Source organism: Hevea brasiliensis, chromosome 10, assembly GCF_030052815.1.
Source record: "Hevea brasiliensis isolate MT/VB/25A 57/8 chromosome 10, ASM3005281v1, whole genome shotgun sequence".
NCBI lineage: Eukaryota > Viridiplantae > Streptophyta > Magnoliopsida > Malpighiales > Euphorbiaceae > Hevea > Hevea brasiliensis.
The window spans coordinates 7696337-7722740 of record NC_079502.1 but is presented as its reverse complement, the minus strand read 5'-3'; the positions used below and the strand labels follow the sequence as shown (position 1 = coordinate 7722740).

General features: G+C 25.3%; 1 protein-coding gene across 1 annotated transcript; it reads right to left on the bottom strand.

The window, feature by feature from the left end:
* Positions 1-263: 263 nt before the first annotated feature.
* On the bottom strand, positions 264-1712 carry LOC110633149 (wound-induced basic protein). Its single transcript, XM_021781656.2, has 2 exons — positions 1503-1712; positions 264-637 (listed from the first exon to the last, which is right to left on the bottom strand). The coding sequence occupies exons 1-2, from the start codon at positions 1571-1573 to the stop codon at positions 565-567; spliced, it is 144 nt and encodes a 47-aa protein (XP_021637348.1). The 5' UTR covers positions 1574-1712; the 3' UTR covers positions 264-564.
* Between the last annotated feature and the right edge of the window lie 24692 nt (positions 1713-26404).

Genomic DNA, 26404 nt, shown 5'->3' with positions numbered 1-26404 from the left:
GATCCACACCTCCAATGCCAAAACAGTAACATTTCAAGTAACCAAATAATTCATAAAAACAAAACAGTATATCATGCATTTCATCAAATGTATTACTAGCCAATTCTCTTGCACGGGTACTACATAGATTAGCATTGAGTGTCACCACCACCAATGACTTGAGTAGATAATTCCAGTTAATCCAACCAATACTTATACTTCATTATTAAACTATTTATTACCTTGCACTTTATTTTTTCACACAATATGAAAGAGAACAACAATTCTCTAAAAATGAGTCACATATGATTTAATTGAAGTTTACTATCTCATCATCTGCTTTGAGAGATCATTCAATGCACAACAGTTTCTCAGAATGCCATGCCCATCACAAACTCAAAATAACAGCTATATCCAAACAAGCATTCATCACAAAATCAAAATCTTAGTCCAGAAATACATTCATTTATATTGGCCAAGACAAAATTCCTAATATTTTATAATAGCATTTGAAATAGCCTTCATCCATTCTAAACCACTTTAAAGCATGGTAGACGAGGCACCTATCACTCCATGTTAACAGCTTTATTCTGTCATCACAGGCTTATTCTCGCTTGCTTTGGGTTTTTGTTCCTTTGGCTTCTGTTCCTCCATTTTCCTGAAAAATCCAAAATCATTACATCTATACTTCAAACTGTCCAAAAACAAGATGCAACTCATGCAGCACAAAGATCAACATAACAAACTTGGAAGAAATCTGCAATGATAGACTAATTAACCCCACAATAACCAGGAGGTAGTCGCAGTTAAATCCAAAACTAATAACATTCCATTTGCAATTTTGGAAATAAAGACTCAGGGGGTATCATGAGCATGTCAGAAAACGAAAAATGGCACATACTTGGTGAAAAATGCAATAACATGCAATGAAGAAAAATGTCTCACTCGACAAGAACCTCAAGGAAAAAACTCAAAACACATGACAAATTTCTGGCACAATAGCCCTAATAAAGGACAGGGTACCCCAGTAGATGTGTTAAAACCAGTAAACCTAATGCCAAAAAGAGACGCATATAAGTGAAACCTCTGAAAAACAGGAAACAAAATTTATATATATATATAGACACACACACACCCCATATGACACCATTGCAGATTGGAAAAGCTGGCTTAACACCATATGACATTATGTACCATATGCAGGACTAACGAGTTAGTGTTCTAATCAAGCCAAATGAAAGAACAGAACCCCGCATTCAATAAATTATAACCCTTATGTTCATAATTAAGTATGCAAACAAGGGACTATCCTATTCTTAAAAATCTAATTGGGGTCTTATTCAAACATTCAAATCATATGGTAAGATCATTGGAATTTCATTCTTCCTCAGAATCTCAAATTGGAATTTCAAAACAAGAAAACATAAAGCATCGCATAAAAATCCAAGAAATTAGATACCCATCCATAGCCCAACCAAGCAAAACCAATTCATAAATTTAACATAAATCAGTTCCTTGAATACCTCTTATCAGATGAGCCGCCCTTCTGGCTGAGGAAGGAACGGAAGAGAGGAGAGTTGACGTCGTAGATCATTGTAAAAAGAGAGAGATTGCTTGCCGACACACCCTAGCTTTAAAGCTTCCGCAACCTTGGCTGTAATATGCTCACAAATTAAAAAAGCTCACGAGGCGCAGCGTTTTATAGCAAGATTAATATTCGGTCTGATAAGTAACGAGAAACCCAAAATAGGTTATGTAATATGGGCTTCCCAAAGCCCAACTCCGAGCTACCCATTGTTAGTCCAATAAAAGTTAGTTGGCTTAATTTATAATTCAGCTAAATAGGAAGTCATAAATAATTAATATTTAATTTAATTTATAAATTATAAAAAAGTATCTAAAATAAATTAAAAATCATAAATAAAAGTAATTTATTTATGATATATTTACTTATTTTAGAATTATTTTTTATCAATTAAAAAATTATATTATTCTAATAATTTATAAAAATATTAATATTATTCTATTTTAATAATCGTAACATTTAATTATATATCTTTTTAGTAATTTTAATTAATTAAAATTATTTTTAAGCATATTTTAACTAAACACTTAAATTATTTAAAATTATTTTTAAGTAATTTTATCAATTAATTAATTACTTATTTCGAATTTAACTCATAAATTAAAGAATATATTTTAAATTAAAATTTTAAAATAATTAATTATATCAAATACCCTTATAATATTACTAAATTAAAACTTAAAATGAGATTTTATAAGGTAATAAAATATTTTTTAATTTCTAAATTTTTATTTAATGGAATTCATAATATTTTAAAAATAAAATTTTAAAAAATTATAGTTTAGCTCATTAAATTGATAAATTGAACAATACAGAAACATTGCTGCTACCAGAAGAACACTGAATATAATTACCATCGGAGAAATCTATCAGATGACGCTGACTTATCTGAATAAGATGTGCGAGCAACAGAAGTTATTTAAGGATATCATTGGAATACAGATTGGGCTGTTTTGAGTCCGAATGAGAGAACAGTCCATTAATATTTGATCGTAGGGATGCAAAAAGTGGTTTTTGACCTATCAGAGGGATTGATACCCAATTGCCAAAATTCGACTTTGAGCATCAACCTTTTGATCTGTCTGTTGAGTCCTGGTGAGGACCAAATCGATCTTGGAGTCAATGCGTTGTAATGTTTTGTTTTGGACAGCTGCATTCTTTGTTTGTCAATTCAGAACTTCTTCAGCTTGAGTGACCGGGGCGATCTGACCTGATGTAATTGATAATACCAAGAAACTATTGTATTTATTTTACTGATAAGTTTTCATTAGAGAACTTCAATAGTTCTTCTGCAATGTGGAGTCTTGATTGATATTTTTCATTTTTAAATTTTTCTAGCTAAAATCTTTAAATACTTTAAAAAAATCTCTACTTTCTCTTAAATAATATAAAATTATAAATAAAAAAATTAAAAAAATTATTTTAATATTTTACTCTGTATCCTTTCAAATAAAATATTAATATAAGAAATCCAATAATACATATATTATTATTCAGCACAAAATTTCATGAAAAATTTGGTACGTAATATTAGTATAATATTTTTGTTTATAATAGCATTTTTTATATTTATATAGCCTTATATCGAGCAGTAGTTCAATCATTAAAAACATGTTTTCTAATCCAATTAATTTAACGTTTAAATTTAATAATTTTCTTTTTACATATTTATATAATATTATTGCTCCATTTTTTTAAGGAATATTTTATACATATTCTAATATTTAGAGCACTAAAATAAAATATGAATATGAAAAATATTTTCCTGATAAAAAAATATTAAATCAATTTTATAGAAAATAATTTATTTTAAAAAAAATATTTTTTAATTTTTAAATTTTAATAATCTTATTAAGACTTTATTTATTTCATAAAAAATAATTTATATATGGAAAATGTTTCCATGTAAAATATTTTTTTAAAAAATATTTTTTATAAAAATATTTTCTGTTATTTAGTTGTAATGTTAAATCAATGGTGTATATATATATATATATAAAAGTGTTTTCACGTTTCAATAAAATTATCAAAGTCATAAAAATAGAAAATAATTTTCTCTTTTAAAAATTGAAAGTTATTTTTCTTAAAAATAACTAGTAAAATATTTTCTATTAACTTATTTTCTGAATACTTTAAATATTAAAAAATATAAAAATATATATTTAAAAAAAATATTTACATAAAACAAATGAAATCTAAAATATAAAAATACTTATACATAAATAAAATAAACACATTAATATTTCAATTAATTAATAAAAAATATTTTTATAAAAAATATTTAAAATATTTTTTCTAAAAATATTTTTTATATGTAAATTATTTTTCATAAAATAAGCCAACTTTAATAATAAGAAAAGATAAGAAATATATATCTCCTATTTATAATAAAGCCTAATGATTTTCAGTAAACACATCAAATAAGTTTGGTAAATATTAAGGTATACTTTTTAATTAATAAAAATAATTATTTTATATTTTTATTTTAAAAATATATTAATTAATATTAATATTATTATTTTTTAATTTTTAAAATTTTTTATTCCGTTTAAATTAAATTTTTTAATAATCAATGTATCAAAATTAAATAGTTGAATACTTAAAAATAAAAACTAAATAATCATATTTTTTAAATAAAAAATGTAAAAATTAATTAATTAGAGAATTTAAATAATAATTTTCACTATAAAAAAAAATGGCGTACGTTGGGATAATTAGCCAATTTTTTAAAGGATTTTTGGGTCCAGCTATCTTCGTCTAACTTTTCTATATATAGAAAAGTCAATGATCCTCCTGCGGCTGTGTCCGGTCATCGGTTCACACGTGGAGAGAGAACAGCAAGTCAGTTGAAAAATATTTTTACTGCAATTTTATGATTTACGTTTTACCTCCTATAAATTAACTGCCCTTCTTTCACCTCTGCCTCCTGCATCAGTATCATAGCTGGAATTATTTGTCAGATTTTTTTCTAATTTTACTTTTTTTATATTTTAAATATAAGTAAATTTTAAAATAATGAATAATAAAAAAATAAAGTAATATTAATTATATATAATTGTATTATATGTATTAAAAAAATTGTAATATATCAATTTAATAAAATCTAAATTTTACTTAGATGCAGTAATAGGAGATAACTCAATTCAATATTTAAAAGATATTATTAAAAAAAAGTCATAAACTCAAAATAATTAATTTTTTATAAATCATAAAATAGATATAAAAAAATATTTTATTACATAAAAAATTAAAATAAAAAAAATCCAAAATTAAAGAAAAATCTTGTATAATATATTGCAGCAAATGTATTATTGTATTATACTAAACCAACATTAAGAGATGGTACTTATGTCTAATGATTTTTAATTGGTATGTTTAAGAATATATTAATTTGTAATTCAATAAATTTAAGATTATATAGTTTTTATTTGAAAAATAAGATTATATAGTTTTTAAATATTATGATTATTTTTTTTTAAATATACTTTCATGATTATTTTTTTTTAAATATACTTTCATACATAAATAGAATATTGTATTATTAAGTAGCATAAAAATTGAAGATTATGCATTTTTATAAAAGTGTGTATTTGAGAATTTTTTTAAATCGAGTAAGAAATTTTATAAATTTTAATAAGAATAGTTAATTTGGAATACAGTGCTAATATTATAATTATTTTTAATATAAAAATTATTTTAAAAATTAAAAATATTTTATCCTTTCATAAATTTATTCCCTCATTTGCACTTTTATAAATTCATCCTCTCATATAGAATATTTAAATAACTTTTTTTTTTGAGAAAATAAAATATGAATGGAGACAAAATATAAAATTGAAATATAAAATTTCATAATACTTTAATTTTACATACGAAATTTAAAATAAATTATTTATACAAAATATAATATCAATTATCTTAGTTTTAAGAACTTCATAGCGGTGATAATCTATCAATAAAAAATTTATTAATATCCGATCTGTAAACTTTCAAATTTTTATATTCTCGTGAATAAAAAATTTATACTCCTTATTATTGTAGTCCTGTCCAAATAATAAAATTAAATATCTAAGAACTTCATAATAAAAAAGAAAGATACACTTGCAAAGGAGAAAACAATAAATTCTCGTAATTTAAAGATGCTGAATCCCTATAAAAGAGGTAACTAAATCCTTTTAAAGGAAGCGATAATATAATAAATTAAGGATAAATATAAATTTATTATAAAATAATATAAACATGTTGATTATTGCGGAAAAAAAAAAAGATATGGAAGGGCAAGAGAGAAAGAAAGAAGAGGGTATAGAGAAAAAATATGTATTTTATTTCTCAAAATTTAAATTAAATTTTAGTTTTAATTTAAAGTTGTTATAAAATATGAAAATTTAATTTCTTTTTAATTTGAATATTTTTAAGTAATAATTATTTTTAAGTAATAATTTTATTTAACTCAGTAAAATATATATTATTTTCCATAATAACTAAAAAAAATATAAAACAATAATTTGAAATGAAATTCAAAAGTAAAATAAAATATCAATAAAAAATTATTAAATAAAATATACTAATTTAAAAAAAATAAATTAAATTTATAAAATTTATTTATAAATAGAATTTTATTTAGTTTAGGATTACTTGTGAAATCCGAAAAAAAATTATAAATATATTTCAATTATTTATAAATAAATGTTGAATTATTAAAATTCTAACTATAAACAAATTTCACTATTTAAGTAATTTACTTTAAAAAAAAATAAAATCACGATTTTTTAAATAAGAATTTCTAATTTTAATTAATTTTTTATAAAATTTTATTTTAAATTACAATAAAAAAACTTAATTAAATAAAAGTTAAGTATCATTAAAAATTTTAAATTTAGTTAAAACTTAAAGTTAATTTAAATAATTAATTTTTTTTTTACTTCGCCATTAGCATAATAGTTTTTTTTTTTTTTGGCACAATATACTTCATTCCTTCCTCTGCTTCCAATTCACCGTCTTCAGGTCTGTCGCTCGGTTAGTCCTAAGACTCCATGTTTGTATGCTTTGAATTTATGTATCTAGACTTGGGTTTTGATGATGTAGCACTGTGTTTTCAGTTAGTGGGCTTTGTCCTTGTATCTCTGTTATTTCTTTAGTAATATTCCTTCTTCTTCGATAGGACAAAAAAATAAAATAAAATAAAATAGTAATTACATTACGTGGGGCTATGAAGGTAAACGGAAGTGAGCGTGGCGGGGAAAAATTATACTGTAGTTGAGCATTTCTTTTAAATTAAATTAAATGGAATTAAATAATTAAAATTAAATTAATTGAATGATTATATTTTAAAAATTAAATTAAATCAAAATAAATAAAAAATTGAATCGAATCAAATTATTTTATTTTAATTTAATTTGAACTAATCAATTTTTTAATTTTATTAAAATTTTTAATTTAGATTTAATTTTTAAATTATTTTGTATAATTTTGATCTTGATTTAAATCTAATAATCATTAATCAATGAAATTAAATAATTTATATAAATAAAATGACATATAATTCATAAATTTTTTATAAAAATAAATCAATTTAAAAATTAATAAAATAACTCAATTCGATTCGGTTCAATTATTTTTTCTCTAAAATTGAATCAAACTGAAATAATTAAAATTCTTAAAATATAAAATCAAATCGAATCGAATCAAATTATCATAAAAATTAAATCGAATTATCAAATTACAATAATTTAATTTGATTTAATTTATTTAAATTAAATAATACTTATCCCTAGTTATACAATAATAATTTCATGTTATAATAATTTAATCAATATATTTAAAATAATTATTATTCTTTTATGCTTAATTATTATTTGATGATTGATTAGATACTGACATAGAATTGCAATGGGGATATATAATATCTAGGTGGCAGGACATTATATGGCAGGCCGTCCAACCAATCAGAACTCGTCGGTGGCCAACCAACACAGTATTAATTCTTCCCCTCCACAATTTTGCCTACCCTCAACTTTCTCCATTTTTCCCAATTTGTCCCTTCTTTTGCAACCATGTTCTACAATTATGCTATTACACGGACTCAATTATCCTCCAACCCAACCATCCTCCAAGAGCCAAATTTATATCTGTTCATATTTTTTTAATTAAAATAATAATAATAACAATAAAATAAAAAATAAAACATTTATATATTTACCTTCCAATATAATAATATGTCAATTTATTTCTTGCATTTTTTACAAAATGATTTCACTTTCTGATACCATCCTTTTTTTTCTTAATTTGAAAAAATAATTTTGTAATTTATTTATTTATTTATATCCTTTTATATTTATTTTACGGTTTTAAAAAAATTAATTCCTTCAAAATTTATGGCTATCTTTTTAATAATCGAATCAGAATTCCCTTCTCCTTAATATATTTTTGTAGTTGATATTAAATGGTAAAGTTTTGCAAATATTATCTGCTATTAAATGAATTACATTAAATATATCTTAAGATTTATGTTATAAAGATTGGGAAATATCATTTATTATTTTTAAAACATCTCTTATAATTAAGATGCAAAAATTATTTAAATATTTACACACATTTTTCATTTTGAATATAATTTTTAACTTGAATAATTTTATCTTCAAATTTTAGCATTAATTTTTATTTTAATAATTTGATCATTTGCATTCAAAATTATTCAAGTTAAATTAAATTTTTAATTCATAATTTTTTATTGAAAGACATAAATTCCATTAAAGAAAATATTTTTTTTTCTAATCTATATTAGTGATTTTATATATTTTTTCGTTTATTAAATAACTTAACTCTTAAAATTAAAACAAATATTAAAAATTTTTATTAAAATTGAAAAAAAAAATAAATTTTTATTCATTAGGACTTATAAAATTATGTACTAATAGAACATCACCGCTGGAAATAATTAGAGATAATAATTATTTTTAAACTCAATTCGATTTATTATGTGCTCGATTATTTTTCTGCAATTCTATTTGATTGTGATGCTGTGTGGGGTAAAAATGGAAAGAAGGTCTCTTAATCCAAATCTGCTTGATAATAATACATTATATATTTAAATACTATGATTAACAAAATATAATAAAAAAATTATAAAAATCCCTGTTAGGCAACTGCTCCTCAGTGAAAAAGTACCTGCTTTGAGACCGATTTCTTATGCAATGCCAATGAGGGTAGAGATCTTCACCCGTTGCTATTCTTAAAAATAATATTATTTCCGTGCGTCACATATTGTGATATATTATGTCAATCACTAGGGTGGGTATTCGATTTAAATTGAATTAAATTATAAAAATTAAATTATATATTTTAAGAATTGAATTAAATCAAAATAGATGAAAATCGAATCAAATCGAATTGATATATTTTGATTCGGTTTGGTTCAAATTAATTAGATTTGATTTTTAATTAATTTTTTAATTTAGACTTAATTTTTAAATTATTTAATCTAATTTTAATTTTAGTTTGAACTTAATAATCACTAATCAATGAAATTAAACAATTTATATATATATATATATATATATATATATAATTAAACAATTTATATATATATAATTAAATATAATTCATAAATTCTCTATAAAAATAAATCGATTTGATTTGATTTGATTCGATTTGAATATATAAAATTATTATTTAATTCGGTTCGGTTTAACTGATTTTTTCTCTTCAAAACCGAACCGAATCAAAATAACTGAAATTTTTATAATATAAAATCAAACCGATTGAATCTTAAAACCGAATCGATTGAACTAAATAGATTCAGTTCAATTTAATTTTTTAGTTTGAACTGAAATCTGTTCACCCCTATCAACCCCAACTTTTTATTTATGCTATGTTCTTATGCAAAATGGGGAAGTAAGGAAAATAAAGAAAGGAAATTTTTTTTTTTATATTTTAATTTTTTTTTCATTTTGTTTGAGAATAGAAGAAAAAAAATGAGGAGAAGGAAAATAAAATTTATTTTCTCTTGTTTGAAAAGAAATAAGAGAGGAAAAAACTAGTAATGTTTTTTTTAATTTATTATTTTACTCTCAATTTTATAAATTATTTAAAAGGTTGAAATGAAGAGACAGGGATATATAAGTAATTTTTCTAACCAAGTACACTTTTTCCTCTTGATTAATTTATTTTCTCTTTAAATTGGAGAAAAAATAATAAGAGTAAAATAAATATTATTTTTCTTTTTCTCATTATTTTTCTTTTAATTCCAAAAAAAAAAATGATAATCTCATTTTATTTTCCATTAATTATTTTATTTTCTCTCCCCATTCTACATATCCAAACAAAGGCTTAATTTGAGATTGATTCATAATGTTAAATTGATGATATCATTTTAATATTATTTTAAAAAATAATTAAAAATATTATTTAATTTTAAAGTTTTATGATTAAAATATGTTAAATTTAATTTTTAAAAAAGTTTAATTCAAAATGATAAAACGTCCAAATCCTTATGTATATTTTTAATTTTAATTAATTTTTTAATTTAAGCTTTATATTTTAATATTAATTTCAATTTTAGCAATAAAATAATGACTGAGATATTTGATTTGCTAATTGAAATTCAACTATATTGTGTGGCATGAGATATTATTAATTTGTGAGGAGTGAGGATTGTAAGACCATATTCGGTAATAATTTTTAAGATAATATTTAATGTTTTAATTATGATCAAAATATTATAACTCTTATTTATATTGTTTGATGACATAATATTTATAGTAATATTTAGTGATTGAGGGAATAATTTATGAAATGCTATCCCTCATAGTTTTTAGAGGTTGAGAGAATATTTTGACCAGGTTAATAAGATGATGCTACTATTTTTACATTTAACAATATCAAATAGCTATTTTTAATAAGCATTTTTGCTTTAAATAACTAAATAAATAACTAATCATTGACAGCTAATAAAGCAGCTGACAGTTACTAAAATAGCTTATAATTTTTAAAATAGCTAACAGTTATTAGAATAATTAATATTGCCGAACATGACTTAAATATATAATTTGATTAGTTTTTGGAGAATGATGTGGCTTAGGTTTAAATTTCAATAATAAAATAAGTTGTAAATGAAAACGAGGAAAACCAACTAAATAAATAAAAACTAAAAAGAAAAATATATACATCCCAAATTTGAAATTTGTCATTTTTGAGACATCAAGCTTTGCAAGATGATTAGTCCAAAGAATTTCTCTAAATTTCCAATATTATTTCATGATATATTTGAGATTACTTATTCCCATTAAAGTATGGTATAAAGAGTGTTTGGTTTAATTTATAAAGATTAACTCATAAGTATCTAATGTTTATAAGTTAATTCGAATTTATAAGTATTTAAAATTTTAAAAAGTTAATAAGTAGTTGATATATTTGATAAAAAAATAACTTATAAACATATTTTCTTATTAAAATGACTAAAAATATATTAAATAAAATATGTGATGAAATTTTAAAAATTAAACAAAAATAATATGGTAAAATATTTAGTCAAACTATATTATAAGTATTAAAATAAAAATTTAATCCTCTCTATTTTTTTTTAATTTATAAGCTCAAAAAATGTTATAAATAAATAGATAATTTTATTTTTAAAATTTTAAGATGGTCAAATCAATTTATAAGTTAAGATCCTCTCTGGTCTTTTATTATTATTTTTTTTTGTAAAAGAATAAAAAACCTTAATTATTTATGTCTAAATGCAATATATTCCTATCAATGAATGGCCATTGAACTTTCCTTAATAAAAAAGAAAGGAAAAGCATAATCACTAGTAAAAAAAAATTAGCTTAATATTATTAATTTTTTAAAACGTGAAGTTTTGCGTTTAATGCTTTATTTATTTTAAGAAAAAGAAAAAAAATGAAAATTATATTTTCTAAAAAATTTCTATTTATTTTGAAGAAAGAATATAAAGATTTAAATTATGAATATATCCTTATACTGTATAAATAAAAAGGGCTGCATGATAACAAAATCTATATTATATATAAATGTGGGAAGGGGGGAATATTGGCTTTGTAAAAAATGTTATTCATTCTTTAAATTAATTACAAGTATATTTTTATTATTTAAATTAATTTTAATATTTATATAAATTTAAAATACTTAATCCTAGAGTTTATATAAATTTAAAATTTTTAGTCTTACTTATACTTAACTTCAATTATTATAAAATTTTATAAAAAGTAATTAGCTAAAATAAGAAATTAATAAGTGAAAAAAAATACAATTAATTTATAATCTATATCATAAACAAAGAATTAAATTTAATTGGTTATTAAAAATTAATTTATTTAACATTTTTATTATTTAAACTAATTTTAGAATTTATATGAATTTAAAATTATTAATCCTACTTATAATTAAATTATACATAATTAAATTTTTTATTAAATTTACCCAAAAAAATTATATTCAAGTGAAAGTAGAATATAATTAGACAAATACCCTCTAAGTGTGCATCCTTAAAAAGTGAGGCCCAATTAATTGGTTATTAATTTAGATAAATTAGCAATTGCATATGTGATCTTTAGTAATATGGTAATTATTTGTTTCATATGTTTAATTATCAATATATAATAAGATAGATGTATATAAATGGAATGTTGTGAGTGAGTGAAATAATAATAATAATAATAATAATAATAAGCTGCTATTACGATATATTAAAATAAAACTTAATTTTTAAAATAAACAATCTGTATTTTCATATTATATTTATTATATTTTATTTATGATATTTTAATTGACTAAAACAATATATATTATTAATTTTATTTTTTTTTTCAAAATTTTAACTAATTTAATTAAGAGCATAATACAATGATGATAATATGGTGTTATGATAAAAAAAAGACTAAATTTAATTAGTTATTAAGAATTAATTTATTATGATGATATATTTATGCAAAAATTTTTATTTTATGCAAAAAAAATAAATTAAACAAAAAATAGAAAAAAAGAAGATGAAAAAGAAAAAAGACGAGAAAAAAAAAGATGATGAAGAAAATATATGAGAAATAAAAAAAATAATGAAAAAGATAGATAAGAAAAAAAAGTGAAAAAGAAAATATGTCAAAAAAATGAGAATAAAAAAGAAGATGAAAAAAAAGAGAGAAAATGGAAGAAAGAGAAAAAAAAAAGTAGGGAGAAATAAAATGAGTAGTGGGGGTAAAAATGAGTAATAGTTTATATAAGTGAATTAGCAATCGATTGTCGGTTACTAATTTCTTTTAAAAATTTAACAGAAATTTTAAAATGGAAAATTTTACAACCGATTTGCAATTGGTTGTAAAAGCAATTTATCAATAATAATTGATTTTGCAAATAGGTTGCAAATAAAAAAAAAGGCAGGAATTTTATGAGAAAAATGTTTAGCAATCAATTTACAATTGGCTATAAAAATCGATTGTTATTAGCAACGACAAGAAATTGATTGTAAACAATAACCGATTTTAGCAAATAATTACAAATCGATTGCTAAATTTTTATAACTGAATTGATTGCTAACTCCTGAGCTAATTAAAATAATTATTTAATTTAGCAATCGATTTAGGAAATCGGTTGCTATCAACAATCAATTTTAAAATCGATTATTGTTAGTAATAAATTTTAACAATCGATTTCTTAATCAGTTACTAATAGCAATTGATTATAAGTATAATCGGTTATTAATTATATATCAAAGATTTTTTTAATATCAATTAGTAACTGATTTAGTAACCAATTATTAATAGCAATCGATTTTAGCAACTAATTATAAATCGGTTGTTAATAACAAGAATCAATTACTAAATTTTTTTAAAATTAATTATTTTACTAGAAAAATTAAAATCACAAATCAGTTATAAAATTGATTGTTAATAATAATCGATTTCGGTTAATTGTAATAATTGATTACAAAACTGATTTTTTTTTATAGTGTAAATCAATGTATATTGAAATTTTTAAATTTCTTTTTATCATGTATTTAGAGTATAGTAAATAGATAAAAATATATTCACTTAATTATATAAATTATAATATTATAAATATAATACTATAAAAATGCAATTAAATTAACAAAATTGGAAAAATAAATATATGTATGTATATATTGTCATCCGAGAAAATATGAGTTAAAATCTTATTTTACACTGAAAATATATAAATACACTTAATATTCTAATATAAATAGGTGTACTTATCCATTTTAAATATGATGAGTAATATTTCCATTTGATTTGCATTATAATACATTTTTTTATACAACTAAGTTTTTGTTTATTTAAAAAAAAATAATTTATATATGAAAAATATTTTTTTATAATAAAAAATATTTTTAAAATAAAAAATTTATTAAAATACTTTTTATTATTTAATTGTAATATTAAATTAATGATATATTTTTATATTATTTATGTATAAGTGTTTTCATATTTTAATAAAATTATTAAAGTTTATAAAATAAAAAATGACTTTATTTAGTTGTAATATTAAATTAACAATATATATTTACATTATTTATTTATAAGTATTATCACATTTCAATAAAATTATCAAAGTTTAGAAAATAAAAAACGGTTTCATTTTTTAAAAATAGAAAATTATTTTTTTTTAAAATAATTTAATTTTTCTTTTAATAAAAAATATTTTTCATTAACTATTTTTTCAGTACCTAAAAATTAAAAAAATATAAAAAATATTATCTATAAAACAAGCGAGAAAAAGAGGAAAAAAAATATGTAGCATAAGTTAATACCGAAAATATTAATACATAACAAATTATTTACCTCGTGAGAAAGATTAGACCAAATAAGAGATCAATATTTGCCAAACAATTAATTATTAGAAAGAAATCTTAAAAATTTTTAACTTTCTAATTACAAATTTTAATTCATTCAAATTTTTTATTAATAAAAACTTAATAACACATATTTACTAGTAACTTAAAATTTTTAAAATAAAATTTGATTATTTTTTACACTGATATAATTATATTTAGTGTAATTTTATGTTCTTTAAGTTTTTTTTTAGTTTTTTAATATATATTCAAATAACTATTAATTATTTGATAAATTCTTTTTCAATTTAAATTCAATTAATGTCTTATAAAAATAATTTTTTAATTTAAATTCAACAACTTCTTTTTTTATGTTTTAGAAGTTTCGCATTCACCTTTAAAAAAATAATAATAAAATTAAATTTTAAAAATAATAATTATATATGAAAAATGTATAAAAATACATTTTTAATGACGAAAAATGTGATAATTAATAATTTAATATAAAAAATATTGAGTATAATAAAATTTAAAAAATAAAATTGCTCAACGCATAAAAGAAAAATAGTGTAACTTTAGGTCATGATTAGATTTGTTATATTTTTATTATCTATTCCTACATTATTATGGCAAGTATTTAACAAATTATTTTTCAAGTTAAATTCAACCAATGTCTTGTAAAAAGAATTTGTAATTTTTAATGTCTCACTTTACCCCTTTGTAAGGCATAACATAATCCCATAGTATACTCAATGAATCACTAAACTTCGACTACCGATAATTCATTAAATACACTACAAGGGATTTTGACCCATTTCAATTCATTTTAATTGGTAAAATAATGTTAAAATATTATTTAAAAACCTTTAATTGGAGTTTAAACACTAAGTAAGAAATTTGGTAAATTTTATTTTCCATAAATTTTATACAAATTTCGGCAGAGTGCCGTCTATAATTGAGAAAAACAATTCTTTTAACACCTGTAAAACACTCCCAATAAATTTATTTTTCAACCTCAAACTCCAATATAGTCTCAAATCAACACAGGTCAACACAATCTCATTTCAAAATATGCAACTCAACACAGTTCAATAAAATTCTTCATCATTACTTTTGGTTTAATTTACATAAACAAGTCTCAATTTACGGGAAGAAAATAAAAATAATATTATTACAGACTTTAATGTGCAACTGCTCAATTAACTACATAGATACATATGAACAAAATAATATTTACATCAAACTAATTTACAAGGGTATAAAATAATACTCATACAAAAATTCTAAAAGTAGCTCCCCTGACAACTTAGCAGCTCAATCTACTGCCTTATCTTTTTCCTTATCTGCGATAATAAATAAAACCTATCGCTAAGTAATGTTTACTCAGTGGTGCATAATAAAAATTTAAAGATGATGAATATCAAAATATAAATCAATAAGCACAATTTAAATCATTTCACAATGAAAATTCATGTGATTGAAGTCAACTTTTATAATATCATTGTCTCAAATAAATTTATAAATTACAGTGTTACCAATCCATACACAACTTAGGTCATGACACAAAATTTTCAATCAATACTGTGTTGTACACCACGACAAAGCGATCTCAACCCCACTAATCGAAATCAATGAGGGAGGTGGCTAGCTAGCTATGTGAGTACTCATCCGATCTCAACCTCAACTGGCAAGCCAAAGAGGGAGAAATATAATCGATCTCAACTCCATAAACGAAGGAGGAACACTGTGATATTTTCATGCTAAGTGTGAATCCAAACCAATTTAAAATCAAGTTATGCAAACATTTCATTCAAATATTAAATAAATTCGCATTTCAAATTTCAATTCACAAAGTGGGCAACATAGCATTTCTCAAGTTATTATTCAGCACAAATTATGTCAAAATATATTCAAATAAATTTTCTCATAGCAAAATCAAAATTGAAAAAATGTTGTGCACAAATCTTGTATGAGTCGCCTCTAGGCCTTGACTCACTTTTCCTTATCATCCTTCCCAGTGTCTTTTTCAACTGAAACACATAATTTACAGTGTTTCAGTATCATGTTTTATAATTAATCCAACAATTAATTTCATGCATACTTGGATGTACACCTAAACTTGCTTAAAATGGAATTCTTTGAATTTGATAAATTTGGGATTACTATTCATTACACTATTCAAGTCAAAATGTTGACTTTTTCATTCTTAATAGATATGTGAATTTCAATTACACCCACATATCACATTTTGAGTGTCAAATTTATTGGCACTAGTTGCCATTTCAATTTCTAAGCCTCCTAAGAGAAATTTTAAATTTTTAGTTTTGGATCACTATTTCTACTGTTTCATTAGTCTGGTTACAGTGGAAATTTGGCTAAATATCCTTAATCAAAGTTGTTCCTTATTGTGTCTAATTTATTTATCTTTTTGAATCACTCCATTTGGAGTTTTATAGCTCAAGTTATTTTAATTTCAAAGTGGCTGGCCGAATTGGTTTTAACCCAGAATTTTGGGTACCAATTCTGTTCTGGCAATTTTAGTGTGCCAACTATGGCTCACTTTTTGGATGGGTTATGGTCAGAATTTGGGTTTGTGTTCTTCATAAAAGTTGTACTGCTATATCTTAGATTCCCATCAATATAAAATTTAGGTCATTTGAACCTTTCTATGTAACACCCTCACTATAGCAATTCTGTGCATTCTACTGTTCCGGTGACCGGTGTCGGTCCGGACAGCTAAAACGTCTGGAAAATATTTAAACTAAAGTGAGAAACCATAATTAACTCAAATATTAATAAGAAAAATTTTGAAAAAAATTTAGAAATAAAATACGATCAAGTTAAATGAGCCGATGCCCTAGCGATAGGTAACCCAATGGAAAGTTGCGGTTCTCACAACTAGAAATCCTAAACCTGGGAGAAAATTCATAAAATAATTTTTGGGACTCCATAGAAGAGTCATTGAGGTTTCTATGGCATTAGAATGCCAAGAAAATGCTTAGAAAAAATTTTCAATTGGTACAGACAATTTTAGTCTGTTAAGCCAAACGGAGGGCATTTTGGTCATTTTGTCTTTAAAGATGATTTTTTGCCGACTCGTCCAGTTAAGTAAATAATTATTATGACATAAAATATAAATTAATATTGCTAAAAACTAAATTGAAAATGAGTAGAAAAGAAAAGAAAAGAAAATACAAGAAAATACTAATTATGACATCACCATGATGTCATTTAAAAGAATTTCCACCAATCACATTAAAGTACCACTTAAGTAAGTAATAAAAGAAGATAAATAATACAAAAAAAAAAAGAAAAACTAATCTGCCTTCTTCCCCAACCCAACCAGCCGAAACCCTTATCCCAACCCAACCTCCATTAAAAAGCTTTCCAAACTTCACACCCCACTTAATCTCACTATAAAACTACTCAAGCTCTTCACTAAACTTGATTCTCACACCTTAAATCACCACTAGGCAGCCAAAAGAGAAAGGAAAAAGGAAGTTTTGTTAGCTTGAAATTCTGATCAAAGAGGTTAGTGTCCAAACTCTTACGATTTTTACTTAATTCATGCTTAATGCCATGAGATAAGTAGAAAATGTAAGAAAAACAAAATAAAAATTATGTGTATTCATTCCCTATAATTTTGGCAGTTTAGGGTTGATGAATTTGCTTGAAGTAAAGTGGTTCATGGGCTGCCCTTCGTATTAGATGAGTGATTGAACATGTTTGTGTAAGTGAAATGCAAGGGTAATGCATGAATGAACTTGAAAACTTGGACATTTAAACAACATTAGGGTTTGCTCATGTAATAGTATATTAACATTATAATGGTCAATTAGTGACTATTTGAATATGTGTGAGGTGGAATTGAAGTGAGTAAGGATAACCAAGTTGACCTTAGGCATGCTGCCCTTGGTGACCTGCAGGACTAGTTGTGAGTCCAGCAGGTTTGGACAGCTATAAATAGAGTTGTATAGGTTCAATTGGTACAAGGCCAATTGGATATGAAACTAGACACATAATGGCACAACTTTGATGAAGAAATCATGCCTAGAAAAATCAAACCAAGTTGACCTAAAACTTGCCCTAATCCGGGTGACTTGCATTCTGCCTGGGCAAAATGACCAAATAAACAGTGTTTATTCATTTGGTCATAACTCAGTGTTGAAAGGTCCAATTGACCTGAAATTTTACCAAAAGATAGCTGAGGCATAGACCTACAACTTTCATGAAGAAACTAAACCCAAATTTTAACCATAACATGTTCAAAAACTGACCTGCAATCAGTGTATAAAAACTGTAAAATGGGTTCTACCCAGAAAATCTGAAAAATTTACAATCTGGCTAGTTATGGTATTTAGGCCATAACTTGAGCTAGAACACTCCAAATGGAGTGATTCAAAAAAAGAAATATAACTAGACACAAAAAGAAACAACTTTCATGAAGATAATTTTGCCAAATTCCTACTGTACAAATGACCAATGGAATAGTAAACTTAATACTTGAAATCTGAAAATTGTGAATAAATAACACTAAGCTTAGAAATGGTATTGGCAATCAATACCAACAACTTTAGAATGCAAAATGTGGTATGTTGGGAATATTAGAACCAATGTACCTATTGTCTATGCAAAAGTTTATATTTTAGTTGACTAATAAAATGAATAGTAACACTTAAACTTCAATCTCAAGAATTGTAAAATTTAAAAGTGTAACATGTCCTAGTACACCTAGTAAAATTGGTTTGGATAGGTTGGCATGCCAATAGAGTTCAGTTAGCAGTACTGCACATGGCATTATGCCATTATGTGATTTTATGGCTTTTAGTCATTCTGAAATTATGGTGATACTTGGCCTTGTGCCTAATATTTATTACAGCTTATCAGCTGTTCTGTTGCACACCGGGATATACATATGTGACCGATTGTGTGACGGCCCAAGGTACTTGATACCCAGTGCCAGTTTACCCATTTATCGAGTCCAGTCATCCAGTATAGGTTACTTGGGCAACCAAAAATGAAAGTTGAAAAATTTAATGAGATAATGAATCTAACAAGTACTAAATAAATAAGACTACAAATAATTACAAAAAATTTGTTTGCATAAGACATCAATACATTCACTGCATATTTATTTTTTTTAATTCTTTTTATTTTATTCTTAACACCACTAAGCATTATTGCTTAGCGCGTTACTTTTTGCCACGCGTAGGTTCTGGAGAGACTGACAGAGAGCCCAGTAGACCACAGATTGGGTGAGGCTGTCCACAGTTCTGCATAGTGTCCGTGTCACCTCACAGACTTAGTGCATTGGTAGGACACTAGGTCTCATTTTGGTATTTTGTAATTAAACTTTTATTTTCTTATGTATAGTTGAGACTCATGTAATATATTTTGGTATTAATGTAAATATTTATAATTTGTGTTTATAAATGAAAATTTGAGTATTTATTTATGGTTTGTATATGATTATCATGTGAAATGAATGAATGAGAAATGAAAGTATTGTTGAGAAATATTGAGACTTTGTTGATATAATGGAGTTTGAGAATGATTGAAAACGTATTGAAAGTGTTTTTCACAGGTTCCGAAGAATTGTTTTCTCTGTTTTTAGCCTGTACTCTGCCAGATTTTCTATAAAATTTGCGAAACCTCAAATAAATTTATAATTTCAATAAATAACTTAAATGAATTATATTTCACAAATTGTACTTCATAACTATGCAAAAAATAAATTAAGGAAGAATAAAAATGATTGAAATAAAATAGGGTGTTCCGGTACACTGTGTGACATATCTTACTCGGCTATACTATAGACGGGTAAGGGGTGTCACATCCTACACCAAGTTATGGCCAAATTTGTTCATTTGGTCATTTCTGTATAGTGGCAGTGTGCCTAATCCGGGTTTGACCTAATTTTACACCACTTTGTGTTCAGTTTTAGGGTTGGGTTTCTACATAAAAATTGTAGTTTTGGGTCTTAGTTTTCATCTCAATTGGCCTCACACCAATTGGAGCAACCAATTTTCAGTTATGCCCTCTTGAGTTGACCAAGGTCAAACTGCCCAATTGGGGCAGCATCCATTCACCCTTTTCAATTCAATCTATGCATTCAATCACACTCCAAATGACCCCAATTGACCATTTCAAGCCTAAATTAGGTCCAATTGCATCAAATCCCAAAATCCCTAATTTTTTCCCCAAAATTTAATGGTTCAAGAACCCTAATTCTATACTTAGCACAATTCATGAAATTAGAGTATACCATACATCTTTACACACTCAATTGAGTTCACATACTCAATTAATTCCAAAATTTTTCATCAAATCCAATCTTTCCCTAGGCTGGCCGAAATTCCCTAAGTTTCCCCAATGTTTGATTTTGTTTCATTTTCTTTAATTTCTACTTTATTTTAAGTGTATGTATATGAATATAAAGAGAAATTACGTGCTTCACAACTAACCTCTTTGTTGAATCTTTGAACTCCCATTTTCTCCAAATTTTCCTTCTATTTCTTGCTCCTCTCTTCTTTTCAAGATGCAAGGGTAATATTTAAGTAAGAAAAATGGGGAATTTATGGCAATTTTTAAGGTTTGGAAAGCTTGAATTTAAGCTTTAATGGTGGAGAAAATAAAAAGAGAGAGATGAAAGAGGGAAGCTACGGCTAGGAAGAAGAAGGGAGAAAAAAAAGCTTTTTAGTTTTGTTTTTATCCCTTATTTTGACTTTTATTTGGTGTATAATTATCCACAATTTCTATTATTAGTAATTATAATTATTGGGTCATGGTGATGTCACTATAGTGATGTCATAAATCTCTTTTATTTTCTTTTCCTTTCTTTTTCCCTACTTCTTCAATTTAAATCTATATTTCAAAATTTTAATTTCTTATATTTTATTGGACAGTTAGGTCATGAGTCACCTCTAAGGGTGAATTGACCAATTTGCCCATCGCCGGTCTGATCCAGTTTACCAATAATTCAGTATTTCTTCCGGCACTCATGTCTAATTATTTGACCTACTTCTCAACTCTTTTCTGTGATTTTCTCATTTCCACTAGCTTCACAATAATTCTTAAGACTACGGTGTCACAATGTCCTGTACAAAATTAGGGTTACAATTGACCTTGCAGTTACTTCTCGGTATGGTCACCCATCGCTGTGACCCCCGGCTCATTTAACCCTTTATGTTTTATTTTTCTTATTTCAATTTTTCCTTCTGCTAATTGCTATTAATTTTTATCCTGGACTTTTCTAGGTGACTTAAATATGGTTCTAAACCTCTTAATTGTTCGGACCGATACCGGTCACCGGAACAGTGAAATATACAGAACTATACATGTAGGGGTGTTACATTTAAAATTTTACAACTTCTTTTGATGATGTAGAAGTTTGACGTTCACCTCTAAATATAATGATAAATATTATTTAAAAAAAACTTAAGAAAAAATTTTAAAAAATAAAGTGATTTCAGTAAAAATTAAAATTTTATATAAAAGAATGAGTTAACAATAATAAAAAATAAAAAATAAAATTGCTCAATGCATAAAAGAAAAATAAAGTTAATATGAATTAAGTTAAATTTTATATATTTATATTATTTTTATTACAAAATTAAAATTATCAAGTAAAAAAAACTTCTCCAGTTATATAAAAAAGCAAAAAAAAAAAAACTTACCCCAAACAAAAATATTAAAACTATATTTTTAAAATTATTTGAATAAACATTTAAAAATAAAATTAAAATTGAACCAACAATAACCTAACACTTGCAAAAACTGTTAATATTATTTGATAGTTGATACAACTCAAATTTAAATTTTAAAAGAACAACTAAAAATAGTATCTAAAAAAGATGAAATAATTAATGTTAATAAGTCTTTATGACAATGCTTCCAAACATTAATTAGGAGCCCTAATTGTAACAACCTTATATATATATAATGTTTTTAATTAGACCATTAATTTATTATTATTTTATTCATGGAGTTAAATTAGTATTTTCATAATAATAATAATTTTTTTATTTTATAAATATTAGTTTACATGTATTACTGTTACTATTATTATTTTAAATTGTTATCTTTTCTTTTCAATAACAGAGGCAAAAACTAACTCTTTAAATGGGGTGGACCAGTGTTGGCTTGGGGAAGTTCTTTAGTCTTAGGTAGATGAATCCGTAGAAGAAAAGGGAGCCCTTGATCCTAGATAAGTAAGCAGATATGCCTATGGCTGGAAAGATAGCGAGCGCAATTCTCAATTCAGTCTTTCAGAGGCCAGCTCATCGTAACCCTAAAACATGGCGTTAGCAGGTTTGGGCTCCCCCTCTTGCAAAAGTACAACAAACATAGGACAACCAAGAACAATGACCCTTCTCAAACCTGATGCTTGAGTTAGAATTTCTCTTTCTCCTGCTTGCCACTCCGAAGTTTAGGATTGAATTTCCTCCAATTGATCAAGTCGATGGAGAATTGAGCTGATCTCGCCTTTGTTGATCCACTTAAAGAGAGTTCTCATAATGTGGTAGGGTCTGTCTGCTCCAGTCTATGACCTACCATTTGCTTTGCTAAGCAGTATGCAAAGGATAAAAAAAACAAGTGGCATAGTGATCCCTACCAATACGACTGGACATCGCATCTCATCCTCAACTCATTTTGATACTGTGAGATCCTATAGTCATGCCTTAGTCGAACGGCTATAGGCTTTTGGGCATTATTATATTAAGAAATGTGATTCTCCACCTCTTACTGAAATAAAATAAGTAAGAAAGAAAGTAGGAATAGCAACATAGAATGTAATACCCCTATTTGCATAGCCTGGTATATTTCACTATTCCGGTGACCGGTGTCGGTCTGGATAATTAAGGGGATTAGAACCACATCTAAGACAACTAGATAAGCCCTAAACACAAATAATTAGTAATTATTAAATAGTTAAGTATAAATAAGAAAAACAGAACACAAGAAGTTAAATGAGCCGAGAGTCACAGCGATGGGTGACCTTCTCGGGAAGGATTGCGAAGTCGATTTAAACTCAAATTTCGAACCGTAAAATGTGACGCCGCGGTCCTTAGGACTATTGCGAACAAAGTGGAAAAGAGAAAATCACGAAAAAGAATTGTTAAGCTGGTCAAATAATTAGGTTAGAGATCCGGAAGAAATATTGAATTATTTACAAACCGGGTCGAACCGGCGAGGGGCAATTTAGTCAATTGACCCCTAGAGTTGACTTCTGACCTGACTATCCAATAAAATTGGAGAAAAGAAAATTTTGAGATCAAGAATTAAATTAAAGAAGTAAATGGAAAAGAAATGAAAAAGAAATAAAAAATCTAAAAAAATCAAAAAGTTTATGACATCATGCATGACATAAGCATGATGTAATAAATTCTAATATTTAAAAATTGCAATTGGGATAATTATGAATTAATAAAGTTGAAAATTCAAAAGAAATAAAATTATTTCCTTTCTTCTTCCTTTGGACGTCCACCTTCACCTTCTCTCCCTTCACTCACTAAACCTCCATGGAAGCTTGATTAAAGCTTCTCAAAACCCTCACTTTGGCCATAATTTTCCCAATCCATTAAACTAAACCTTGTTCTAGCACTTTAGTTCAACTATTGAGCAAGAAAGAAAGAAGGAAAAAGAGAAGAAATTGGAGGAGTGAACTTCAAAGTGGAGTAAGCAATCTAATTTGAAAAATTTAGTTTATTAGTTGTGTTTGTAGCTTAACTAACCTAGAACTCAACTTAAAAATCAAAAGAAAACATATTTGGAGGACCAAATAGAAATTCAGCCAGCTAGGGTTTAGGTTTGAGAATGGATGATTTTAATGCAAATTATGAATTAGTTAAGTGTGATTGAGTGTATGAGAACTAAATATGCATTTATAATTCAACAAATGAACTAAACATGGAAGTTAGGGTTTTGGACCTAGGGTTTGGGAGACAAAATTTTAAGAATTGGTCAAATGGTGTGTTTAACCTTGTTTGAGCTGAAAAATGGTCATGTATGACCAATTGTAGTATGTTGGAAGTGTTAGAATTAAGTTTAAATTCGGAGTGATTAGGGTCATGCTGCCCGGTCCCTTTTAGGGATCAAAACTGAAAATTTACAAGCCCAATTGGTGTGAGGCTAATTGGGAATGAAACTAGACGCAAAATGACACATTTTTTATTTAGGAATCATGCCTAAAAAGTGACTAAAACCTAGTGATCAAATTGACCAAATCTGGATTAGGCAATCTGACCTGTACAAAAATGATTAAATGAATAGTATTTGTTCATTTGGCCATAACTTGGGCTAGGTAGGTCTAAATGACCTGAAATTTTACCAGTAGAAAGCTGAGATATAGACGTAAAACTTTTATGAAGAATCCAAACCCAAATTTTTCCCTTAACCAAGTCATTTAGCCACCCAAAATTGGTGACCTAAAACTGCCAGAACCAATTTGGTGCCCAGAAAATCTGGATAAGTCCAATCCGGCAGCTATGATTCAAATGGCTATAACTTGAGCTACAAAACTCCAATTGGAGTGATTCAAAAAGGAGAATAAAGTTAAGACAATAAGGAACAATTTCTGTGAAGAAAACTTAGCCAAATTCTAACAGAAAAATGACCAATGGAACAGTACAACATAAGACACCAAAACTGAAAATTTAAAATTTTGCCTAAAAGACTTAAGCTTTGAGTGAACAACCAAAACCAATAAATTAGGTAACAAAAATGTGGTATGTGGGTGAAATTAGAATTCCCATACCTATTAAGCCTTAGAAAGTCAACAAATTGACTTGAATAGTATAGTGAATACTAACCCCAAAACACAAAATTTAAAAAATGCTAAGTTTAGCATATTAAAGCTAGGTATAAGTGAATTTGTATTTATTTTTGGATTTATAATGAGTTATGATACTGAAACACTGTAAGACTATGTGTTTTAGTGAAAAAGAATACCGGGAAAGAACTCGAGGGATCGAGTCAAAGCCAAGAGGCGACTCGTATAAGGTTTGTGCACAACATCAATATGCTTTAAAATTCATTTACAAAGTGCATGAAATGTGTATTATGCTTTTGCTTTGAATTGTTGAAAGTTTATTTGTGTATGTTTGAAATGGCAATAAATTTTTAGTAAATTGTTAAGATAAGTTTTGAAACTACAGTCTCATGACCATATATTTGAACACTTCACTAGCATGACTAGTGGGAGAAATCAGTTTCGAATTTTGATTCCTTCTCTGGCTGAAGTGTTGAGGTGTGTGCCAGTAGAAGAAGAAAAAGAATGGGTTCCCATATATTTGAGCTAGCTAGCCTTGTGATGTGACTTCTCCTTAACCTCTGGCTATTGAGATGATATTTATTTCGAATGACATGATATAACTGTGTGTTTTTATGTAAATAGTTTTGAGACTTTTGAAATAAAATTGTTTGAACTAAAATCTTGTAAATCATGTTTTGTATTGATATCGCATGTTCAGTTTAATTTTTGAATAAATATGTTTTAAATTCCGCATAAAGATTATTTTAGTATGTTGTGCACCACTGAGTCTTAGTACTCAGCAATAGCTGTTATTGCTGTCGCAGATATAAAGACTAGAGGAGCAGCAGAGTGAGCTGCTGAGGATTGAGGAGCTACCTACTTTGAAGTTATCGGGTATATTTTATACCCTAAATATAAAAACTATTTTGATATATGTAAATGTGTGTAACTATATGGACATGCATAATTGGTTATGAGCAGTTGTATAAAGTTGTATAAAGTTGTATAGAGTTGTATAAAACTTATAATTAATTTTGGTTTAGATTTTTCCTAATGTAAATTTTTGGAATGATGTATACAAATTGTTTCATTTTTAATGAAATATGAATGAAAGTATTTTGTTTTAATTTGAATGAAATTAATTGGTAGTATTTTGATGATTTTTGAATTTTGAAAATTGAGAAATGATATTGAAATTAGTTGGAATGGTTGTGAAATTGATGAAGTTATTGAGATAAATCTTTGGAAGTAATTTTTACAGGTATTTGAAGAACTGTTTTCTCAA

Coding starts and splice junctions, on each gene's coding strand:
- LOC110633149 (XM_021781656.2), bottom strand. CDS start 1,573: ATGATCTACGACGTCAACTCTCCTCTCTTCCGTTCCTTCCTCAGCCAG. Junction 638..1,502: donor GGCGGCTCATCTGATAAGAG/GTATTCAAGGAA, acceptor TGGATTTTTCAG/GAAAATGGAGGAACAGAAGC.